Source organism: Acipenser ruthenus, chromosome 1 (assembly GCF_902713425.1).
Source record: "Acipenser ruthenus chromosome 1, fAciRut3.2 maternal haplotype, whole genome shotgun sequence".
In the NCBI taxonomy this organism is placed as follows: Eukaryota; Metazoa; Chordata; class Actinopteri; order Acipenseriformes; family Acipenseridae; genus Acipenser; species Acipenser ruthenus.
In genome coordinates this window covers 88,221,912-88,233,231 of record NC_081189.1, presented here as the reverse complement: position 1 = coordinate 88,233,231, position 11,320 = coordinate 88,221,912, and the positions used below count along the sequence as shown (strand labels likewise).

Genomic DNA, 11,320 nt, shown 5'->3' with positions numbered 1-11,320 from the left:
AAGAATGTAGAATACCATCCTTAAATAATCATATTTGACAAGAACATGAGTGTAGGGCAGTGACTGCAGTTTTAAACTTGTCAAAATCTGTCTAGATGGATAACTCAAGAAAGCAACTGGACACTATGTCCAGTTGGTTCTTTTCATACTTTTGAATTGCATAGGCCTACCGGTATTACAACTTTGGCTAAATTTCAGTTCTTAAAAAACTCAGCTTATGTCAAGTACAAACATAATTAGGAAAATAATAAGGCACAACATACATCATACAGGAAACAATCAACTGTCGTACTGATTTTGCTTGATGAGATGTTTTCTTCTCTGATCCATGGACATAATGGTGTTTTAAAGTGCAGTTAATTTGCAGTCTTCAGGAAATGCAGTGTCACTGAAGTGCCCCCAAGTGGAATAGGATTTATAGTACAGCTTAGGACAACAAAACAAGTGTCTGTCAAGTCTTTTGAATAAAAAAAAAAAACAGCACATTTGAGTTTCCCCAATCACAGAAAACAAACACATACACATTTTTGTTCAATGGGAGTTTTTTTGTAGGCCTACACCCTAGTGAAAATGTTTAAGTAATCGTAAAGCTAATTTACTGCCGTACATGCCAAAAAATAAATAAAAGGGCTATTTTCCCCACTGATTTACAACAGGCAGCTGCAAATTTTACCTGTCAAGAATGGTAATTGTATAACAAATGAAACGTTTGTGTGATAGACATCGCATTTATACAACTGTATGTGCTACACGTGGTAGGTGTTCCTTCTTTTTTATCCAGTGTCTGCTGTGCTACTGCATTGACACTGAGGATAATTTGGTTTCAAATTGTAATTTATTAAAATGTATTTAATGATTGCTCAGAAATTACACAATTCTTTTACCTGGTTGAGATAAATGTTACATGCTGTTTGGAAGTGAAAAGCTGAAGAAATGTATCTGTATTATCCATTGGAAAGACAGTAAAATCCAGCCCCGCTACATACCGGCATCAAATCATTAATAAAAATGAATGGTGTGATACTCTCTACAAGCTGGTACTTATCTAGTCAGAAACCCGGCATGATTTTGCCTAAAATCAATGTAAATCTTACTGTGTCAGAAAAAGCTCCCTACCTAAATCATTTTCATTTATTGGTATTAAGTAAGTATAAATGGATAAAATGATTACTGTTGACTATTTTTCCAACATGGGTAATGCTACTTTCCAAATTTGTAGTATGAACAGTGTTTGTTGATTTATTTTTCAAACACAGGTAATCCATCTTCCCTGTTTCTAAAATATGGGCAATGGGTATTCCTAATTGTAAAGCAATGTGTGGATGGCATTTCTTCTGCTTTTACATTTTTGTAAAATAATTATTTACTTTTTGGGATAATCTCAAAATATGACTCATCAGAATGTATTACCATCATTTTCCCATTGCATATACAAGGGTAGCAGTTTCTGACACCACAATACGACACTGACAGGGAGGCATATTGTGGCGGTACACTGCCACTCTGAAACGTGCAGCTGTTGAACAGCACATAAAATGTCTACATGTCCACACAATAAGCTATCTCTTGAAAGAAAATTTGTGCTTATATAAAAGAAAATAATAATAATTAAGTTTACCAAAACCAACACAAAAAGAGCTAAGAAAAATTCAAAATGCAAGGCAGTTTCAGACATTCTGAAAAGAAAAGATGCCTACTTACCAAAAAAAATCGGAATGCCCACAGAAAGCACCTGAATCTCGCATACACATACAGTACGAACAAGGGAACGCCTTTCTATGGGAAAGGTTTCAACAGGCTTGTAGCAATAACAGGTAAAACATTTGAGACGTGTTGAACTTTTCTGAGGCATTATTGTGTTTGTTATGTTGTGTATGTACTGTAATAATTCAATTCAAATTGTTTTGTTATTTTACCTTCTTTAGGTACAGTATTAGATTTTTTTTACAGTATCTGATCCCAAGTGACATCAGATTGGACAGGTTTCAGTATACATTAAGAACATTTTTAAAGCTTAATACAGAGGTAGACTGAAGATGGTGCGACTTTCCCATCCCTCAAGTTATTATTGATTATCTACTATAACAAAGCAATTTGCATCTAAATAGCACAGTGCATCTCAATTGTAGACCAGTGGTAATCTCTAACAGTTTATGTTTATATTGCAATCACAAATTTAATTGATGTTTAAATCTGCCAGGTAATTCCTTCATAGCTCTTTTTTTCTGTATTTCTATTATATTGATTGAGTTGAAAAAAGAAAAACAACAATAAAAAACTCAAAGAAAATGACTGAAACACAAATCTTGGAGAACCACTGTTTATCAAGGCAGTCTAATCTATGGAAAAATGTCATCGCTATTGATGATTATAATTATAAATAGCAGTACAAAGGACCATTAAGTGGGTTCTAAGGGAGTCATTATCAGGGCTTATATAAGTAAATCTGTTCATAAAATTGTGAAACTAAAAAGACAAATCACATGTTGTGCTTATTTATATAAACAATAAAAACTGAGCAAAACAGAGCATACATTTACAAAGGAATATACAAATAAAGCAGGTTCATCCCTCTGAAAATGCTACGAGTCAGATTCCCCTTACCATGTTTTCATCATTAGTCTCTATGACCACTGGAGGCCTGGGAATGACATGAGTTAACTTGTCTCAACTGAGCCTCAAATGGACATATGTTTATCTTGCACTTCTCTTTCTGTGAAGATGACTGGATTTACTGTGTGATTCATATCTGCCTTTTACATACTATATTCATTTAGAAAACTGTTCATGAGTCTAAGGAACATATGTAATTTTCTTCTAGCTTATTCAAAAGGCTTTCTTATGTGCTACTGGTAACTAACTGTAAAGCTTAAAAACAGCAGTGGATTATGGTACACCTTTGGGGAACAACAACTTAAAACACTGCAATACACATATGTATAGTTAATTGACAACAGAAACTGCAATTGTTTTTAACTGTTAAAGATCAAAATCCCGGATTCAGGGGTAAGAGCTAGCACAATACTTCAAGAATCAGTAAGTGTTTCTTTTTCTGAGAAATCATATTTCCTGAGAAATTCATCACCATGGAATTCTAGCACTGTTAGGCTATCACACAATTTCTATTCCTGTCACCATTTGTTGTTTGATAATCCAGTGGTTGCAGCATATTTTTTTCCTCAACGGTATACCTTTTCATTTATGAAAAAATTGGTTCAAACTTTATATAGAGAAAAAAAAAAAAAGCTTTGTAAATTTGGGCCTTTGTACCCTACTTCTTTCGACAGGTAAGAATATTAAAATTGCTCTTCAACTGAGAATAAATTGACACATTTAAGAGACAGCACTGTGGAGTAGTGGTTAGGGCTCTGGACTCTTGACCGGAGGGTTGTGGGTTCAATCCAAGGTGGGGGACACTTCTGCTGTACCCTTGAGCAAGGTACTTTACTTAGATTGCTCCAGTAAAAACAAAATGAGTGATTATACTTGTAAGACATGCCACATCATTACATCAGTCGTCTCATGAATGCCATGCAATATCCAAAGACACTTTAAGCTGGTTCTCTTTTTTTAGAAAGACTTTGCTTTTTAATTTAAAATATGCAAAAAATCCACCTTCTTGTCTGTGTGTATTGCCAAATAGTAAGTAATGTCTGCCAAAGCCTAAATCAAGCCAATTTTTTAAATGAAAGTTATTTTGTAAAGGTAACAAATAGCTACTCCTCACAGTAAAATATCTACGACTATCACACAAGTCTTTGTGAGAGTTTCTGTGTATACTGCATGCTATGCACGGTTACCAGATCTCTCAGTTGTCAACTGCTTTTATTCTGAGGACCTCAGCAAACCCTTCCCCAAACCAGCAGGTAATGTGGGCTGTATCCAGAGTGAAGTAGAAGAGCTGGTCGCGACACCGGGTCCTGCGGTACACCGAGCGGGGGTCGGCTGACAGCACACCTTTAATAGCAGCCTTGGCTTCATCTGCAGACTTGAGGTACCGGAAAACCGGCTTTCCTAATTCTGTGGGACCACAGGAGGAACAGAAAAGATATTACATTCATTTTAGTCAAAATATCAAAAGGTTTACCGTCTTAAAAAACAGTAAATGCATTTGAAACACCGCGTGGTACCCTGGGATATCACTGTACCTCGGGCTGTGCCAAACAATTGATTTTCATAGAATATTCGATTGGAATTTTTAATCGAAGGTTATTGTTAATATTTGATGGTCTTTCTTTTACAGTACATTCCATCTCATTGTCTCTCAGAAAAAAAGACTATAAATGCTTAAGACTATAAAATGCGTAATATTACCATTAACCTTAATTCTACAAATAACTGCGTTCCAGTAATGGTTACTAACTGTTGCCTAGAAGTGCTGTTGCTTGTTATCTGAAAGCGTGGAAAAGCTGAAGCATGAACATGTGAAATGCGTGGGGAGTTTTTTTCTATTTAATTTAATTCTAGTATGGGTCAGGAATTCAATAAATAAATAGAAATCTTTGTTGTACACACTCTAGATGTGTAATAATAATTAGTAAGAAGATTGGAAGATTAGTCCTGCAATGTCACATGAACTGTATACATAAATCTATTAAAATATGTTTTCGTGTTAATTTATTTTTATGATTTTGCTATATGTATTCGTTAATTTGATAAACATGGCAGATTTGCGCAGGGTACTGCATTCAGTGTCATTTAATAACAAATATATCCCCCTGACAAGGATATAGCTAACTTATATAATATGTGACACTACATGCATGATCAATAGCTTTTATGTACCTTGTATAACAATTCATTATTTATTTATTTATTTTAATTTAGTGCCCAATAATTTTCTTCCCACTTTATAATGCTCAGTTATGCTCCCTCACCACAGCAACCCCACAACAGCTCAGGAGAACTGAATGTAAGGGGGCGACTTCCGTCCAAACCAATTGCCTCTATACACCCAGGAACTCATGAGTGGATGCCAGCGAGCTACCGGCCTCTGGAGGACATCCTGCACACCATTTTTTTACCAAGTGAGCCATTCGAGGACCCCTTCATTTCCTTAGGTTTGGGGGTGTCTTTAAATAAATTCTCTAGACTGTCTCTTATCCAGTTGCTGTTCTATCAACCAAAGCCATAAGTAATGGGATCAATTGTAAATTTAAAAAACATACATTGAGCAGTACAACTGGTATAACAATATTTTTTTACATACATTAGTCTCTGCGTGCAGGAACACCTCCTAAGAGAACACTTAGGGAACACCCTTGTGGTGAAACCGATTTTTTCCCATTGTAAATGCTCCGGTTAAAAGAACAGGAACTTCACTAAAAGAACACCTTCTTGGCACCGATAGTGGTTTGTTCATAATGGATACAGTACTGTTTTGTAAAAAAGCGTTATCGCAAGAGTGTCTTGAGGGACACCGATTGGTTTATTAAATCTTTCCAGAACCGCCGTCATATCATTGAATTGATTTGTATTCTGATTTCCACGAATGCACCTCATCGCTACAAAATGGCATGTAAACAAACGGAAAAATGTGCCGCTGTTTTTCTTGCTCATATTCAGTTAATTTCATATGTTGATGCACGCGAGTCATGACAAGTAATACATATGTATTTATTTACTCATACTGTGTCTGTTGGCTAACTCCGTCTTAGAGAACACTTCATTTGCTTTTCGAGGGGTGTTCTCTTATCCGGAGATTACTGTATTTTGGTTTTATCTTTACACATATTGTTATCTCAGAAGCTTCTGCCAACTGTCATTAAATTGTCCCAGGTCTGAACAACATGTTTTCTACTGCACCTGCTTGATATTGGGGTTCAAAGGCATTTAAATCCCTCTCGGCATGTGGAGTGAACCGGACTTCCAAACTGGTCACAGGAGACGCTCTTACCCAGGATGCAATGGTAGTATTGGAAGCTTCATCATACACAACATGTTCATTACATTTATTAGGTTCATCCTTGCAAGGATCTGCTGTAGCGCAGTATGACTGGGTGGCTGTGTTTTCCACACTAGCCTCACTGAAAGCACCACTCTGACTTATATAGCTTTTAACTTCTGCTAAAGCAGAAAGCATTTTTTGTTCATTTGGGGTCTGATAAATAGCATCCACTTCTGGGTCACACGATGCATTTTTATCCGCTAAAACTGTGATCTGAGATTCAAAGTAGGTGTTGTCAGTCAAATACTTCTCTTCCTCTGTAAGGCCAACGGTAATTTTTGGAATTGCCAAATTACCACTAAGAACATCCCTCTTCATTGTATTTTTTTTCTCACTATCATTAACCACTGCCGCTGGTTCAGCTTGGTCCTGGTTTGCACTTTCCTCTGTATCGAGCTGATTTCTTCTGCCTTTTGGTGAATCATAGTCAGGAATGTAGGGTTTAATATCCAGGACTGGAGTTCCTTGTATCATATCAATTCCAGACAGATAAACCGTGTCCCCTTTAAAAAATAAAATGTTTTAAATGATTTGTTTATGAACTCATATACATGTAATTTTAGTTTTTTTCACTTATTTGGTATATTAATTCAGAATATGCAAATATTTCAAATACAATACTGTATATAAATGGCTGCATTCTAGTACTTTTGATACAGAACCAGCAGGTACTTTTAATCTATAGTGTCTTGAACATATCAGCATATTCCACACTGAAGTGTAGACTACATGCAAAGAACCAAAACAGATGAAAAGTTCACGCTGATAGTGATGAAAGGTAAGCTGGATTTGAAAACCTTGGTTAGCACTCCTTTAACTCATGTTTTTAAAAGAGTGATTTTTCAAAGTATATTTTTTTATAAATTAAAATATTCATGAAAATTCGAGTTGTCTTTCATGTAAAAAATATAAAAATTTGTTAAATTAACAAAAAAAACAACTACCTTATGGGTTAATGCTTTGTTTCCTTCTAATACCACTGAAAAATACAGTATGATCCAGAGAAAGCTTTTTTTCCCCCAATTAAATTACCTTTAATTATTTCCAATTTTGCAAGAGTAAGTCCTATTGCATTGGGACGATGGGGAGTTCTGGTAGAGAAGACCCCAGTTTTTACCCCATTGAGTCTTGGTGGTTTCACCTTCGCCTTACAGCTCACATGCCCATTTTTATGGAAGACAAATATAATCCTATATAAAGAGAAAACAAAATGAGACATTAAAATACTTATATTTTTTGTCAGCTGTGTCTACCTAGCTCAGACTAGAAAGACAAGTGACAGAATATAATGCACTTTAGAATGTCAGTCTTTCATTATAAAATGACTATGGTACTGCAGCAAACAGTGGTGTAGTGATATACTGTTTTGATTATTGAGACTGTAGGAAGCGCATCAAAATTGAGACATAAAAGTAGTAGCATTATTTTTGTTCACAAAATCAAGTTCAAAATAGTCTATGCAAAAGCAAGAAATGACTACTGTAAATCAAAACTGTTTTTAAGGAGTTTTCAAAACTTTCAGCAGTTTTAATTACGTAACCCCGAACGTGATTTATAATGATCAGGCAATAAATAACTGGGTTATTACCTTACCATGAAAATGACTGCAATTCCTGGCATTTACTGTGAAATTATTATAAACAACGGATTAAATAAAAATGTGTATTAGGTCTTCTATCATCCTTGCTATTCCGTGTATGTGCTGTACTTGTTTGTACTTGCTGCATGAACCAAAACTGTGAAGAAAATACAAGAACAAAGCATATACTACAGGTATACTTGTGAAATTCACAATGTATGGCCCGTCCATGCTTACCACACGTGCGAATACTGGTCTAAGCCTATTAACGAATGCTCTGGATTGTTAAAAATGGACTTGTTTATCTTCAGTACTGCACGGGACAGGCTGCAAATTGTGGGTTGCCTTGGGGTCCCGTTTTTAGAAGAGAAGCAGGACTCGATATAACCGATTGGCGCAGTCTGAATAACTCCTAAAACATAAAAAAGTGTTATTTAACCAAACAACTTAACAACGAATACAGTAAATGAAATAAAGATGTAGTAAACATAGTATAGTGTTTTGAACACCTTTTTCTAAAGCTTGACTTGTCACTGTACGACCAGTCGGCAATGAGTCTGCCTTTACATCCTTCAGAAGTCCATCCTCTTTCATGCTTGCCACAACAGATTGGAGGGCAGCTAAACTTTTCCTTTGCTCACGAACTGCAGAATCTGCATGTTGCCTGGAAATACATTTTTTTAAAAGTTCAAACAGTTGTCTTAACTGTCCCCTGAAGTTGCAACAAACCCAGCTCTACAATGCTGGCCTGCGATTCTCACCCACAGTTAAGCTTTGCTGTGTAACGAAATACAATAGCTAGTCCCCTACACAATCACGTTCCATTTTATATTAAAATAATTCCAAATATTTATTACCATTGTACCTTGCCTTGTTGGCACTCCAGTTTGTTTATAGTGAAACAAAAAACAAAACAAAACCTGCTGTACTCGCGCTGAGATTTTTTTTAACATGGCGTTATGTAACTTTTTTTTTTTTAATATGACAGGATGCAGCACTGGCACAAAACTTGTAAAAATCAAACTGTCCACATATTAAAATCTCCGTGGCATAATTAATTGGCTCGTATTCAGTCAAAAGCCAAATTAATTGACGTACACGTAAAATATGCACGACGTTTGAACTACATGCAAATCATGACTACCACGTTATATTCAAATTGCCTTTCATTTTACTAGTATGTATTTTGTTTGTTTTACATCTAATGTAAATATCGTATAATATCTTATAATATTGGTAACTACTAAACTTACAAACCTTAGGTTCTTAATTTCTTTTCTCATTACTGAAACTTGCTGTTGGAGTTTTTGCACTCGGTGATCACAGTCGGTCGAAGTTGGAAAATTAATTTTAGACATTTCCATTTCCAGATTTGATGTTACTTGATTACTGTATAAATTAACAAACTAAACAACTTGGTCGCAACACTCCCGTGCAGTCAATGAAGCCAAAAGGGAAACAAAACTCGTTTCAAGACAGGTTGGCCAACCATCAACTTACCCTGAGACATTTTACTCAGGATTGTATTTGATTTATAAATATGGTTATTTAGATATTAGGGGCACTGTTTTTAGTTACTTATTTTTTAATTATAGTTTATTAAGATATAATAAAAATAGCAACAACCATGACAATGAATGCGACTGAAAAACAAATAGTATTACGAGATAAAAATGAGTTCCATACTACGGTGTCCATTTTAGGACAACCTCAGACTTCACTCCTCCCCGTGTCAGCAGTCACCCTCCTCGAATCAGTCGTCAGGCATCTGGCATTTTTTTGTTTTATTTTTTCGGGAGTGGTGGGTTGGACGGAGTCGTGTGAATCACCCAATCAAACAAGAGCAAAAAAACTTTCGGTGCTTCCATTGGATGGCACATATGTCAGTGTAGCTGCTGATTGGTGCATGTGTTTTTACTGTTTTTTTAGCATGTAATACGTATATTTTAAGGGTTTTAAAAAGTACGATGTAGAGTTTCATTATTTGAATTCGTTTGGATTTAAAGTGTCAGTCAGCATACTGCATAGACATAACTGTTTTTTTTGTTTTTTTTGTTTTTTGTTTTGATTGTCTCGAGGAGGGGTGATTCCTGATACGGGAAGGAGTGATATCTGAGGATGTCCTAAAATGGACACCCAGCACAAGCAGTTGCCTAAGTAACTAGTTACACTATAATTATTACTGTGGAAAAAAAGTTACATTTAAAACAAATAGTTATTTCTGAGGAACAGTTTGAAATATTCTTTGAAGATCCAGCTATCGAATCCACTCATCCCTTACTTATTTTTGTTTTGTTTTATGCAATTCATCATTATAAACAATCACCATATAATGAATTCTCATAAAATGTCCCCGTGTCCCTGGCCGGTCCCAGCTGGTCAACGCCAACTGTGAGGATTCCTGGGGATTGCTTTCTACTACCATAGCTTTGTTGCCTACTTCGCCACCCCTCCACCGGTTGCTGCGGAAGGAGGAGCCAGTGGACTGCAGCTTCTCAAAGTGCTTTTGTGTGCAGACTTTGATGAACTGTGCTATTGCAGTGGGAGGTAGCTTACTTCAGCCGGTCCCTGAGCAGAACGGTGGTACTGCGTAACGCAATGGAGCTGCTTGCAGTGGTGACGCCGGTATGCCACTTACACTACTACCTCTGCAGGCTGCCCTTTACAGTCCGCACTGACCATGCTGCATTCCAGAGCTTGATGGCTTTCCGGAAACCAGAGTGGCAGGTGGCGCGCAGGATCAAACAACTGCATCCATTTAACTATCAGATCCAGCAACGGTATGGACAGCGCCACGCCAACGCTGATGCACTGTCACGTCACCCCAGCACTGAGGAGGACTGCAGCCACTGCCACAAGTGGGAGGTCCAGGAAGAGGAGCGGAGGGGAGAGGGAGTGAGGACTGGGGAACAGCGCCAGTCAATGCGGGAGAGCAGGGCGACTACTGTGTCCACGGTCATCGCGGCAGAGTGGCGGTGGAAGCAGGACTGGGATCCTGACCTACAGCCGGTGCTGCGCTGGCTGGATGCACACTAGTGGCCACCCTGGGAGGAGATCACCCTGCAGTCGTCAGCAACAAAGGGGCTGTGGTCACAGTGGAGCAGCTTAGCCATCTGAGACGGCCTACTGTAGCGCCGCTGGCATGGCACCCCAGGTTCAGGACACTTTGAAATCACTATAATCTTACTGCGGCTCCAACAAGCGTTTTACTGAGGGTGCTGCTGCCGGGATGTAGAAACTATTGTTGCCGCTGCGATGAGTGTGTGGCACGGAAAGGACCCCCGGGCCGGTTGCACGCCCCACTACAGTTCCCAATCGGTGGCCCCATGGAACGTATGGGGGTCAACATCTTGGGTCCTTTCCCTCGATCTGACCAGGGGAATCGCTTCATACTGGTGGCAGTGGACTATTTCATGGTGGCCTGTGGCTTACACTGCAGAGATGCTGCTGGAGAGGTTCTTCTGACTGTTAGGGGTTCCCCAAGAGCTCCACTCAGACCAGGGATACAACTTTGAGTCCCGGGTCTTTGTGGAAATGTGCCTAAGCTTGGGGATACACAAGACCCCTGCACTACTGATACTTGACTGAGAACTCTGGACCCCAGCTGAGCTGCTGTTTGGCCACCCACCAGACACTGCTGAGGACACATCTGGGTCAGAATACCCCAGAACTCCTCATCCCCCAGCACCATGGTCATATCCAGATTTTCAAGCCCACAATGGCAAGTGGCTGTGTAAAAGAGACATACTGTAGGCCATCTGATCCTGTCTCAAAAGAGGTAATGGCTTACCAGA

General features: G+C 38.1%; 1 protein-coding gene across 2 annotated transcripts; it reads right to left on the bottom strand.

Moving 5' to 3' along the window:
- Positions 1 to 376: 376 nt before the first annotated feature.
- On the bottom strand, positions 377 to 9,251 carry trmo (tRNA methyltransferase O). Of its 2 annotated transcripts, XM_034034254.3 has the most exons (6): positions 8,784 to 9,248; positions 8,036 to 8,190; positions 7,764 to 7,938; positions 6,980 to 7,137; positions 5,806 to 6,450; positions 383 to 4,020 (listed from the first exon to the last, which is right to left on the bottom strand). In XM_034034254.3, exons 1-6 carry the CDS (start codon positions 8,888 to 8,890, stop codon positions 3,809 to 3,811), a joined length of 1,452 nt encoding a protein of 483 aa, XP_033890145.3. In that variant the 5' UTR covers positions 8,891 to 9,248; the 3' UTR covers positions 383 to 3,808. The 2 variants fall into 2 exon arrangements, with proteins under 2 accessions (XP_058887663.1, XP_033890145.3); XM_059031680.1 differs by lacking the exons at positions 7,764 to 7,938; positions 8,036 to 8,190 and having other exon boundaries at positions 377 to 4,020; positions 8,784 to 9,251.
- Between the last annotated feature and the right edge of the window lie 2,069 nt (positions 9,252 to 11,320).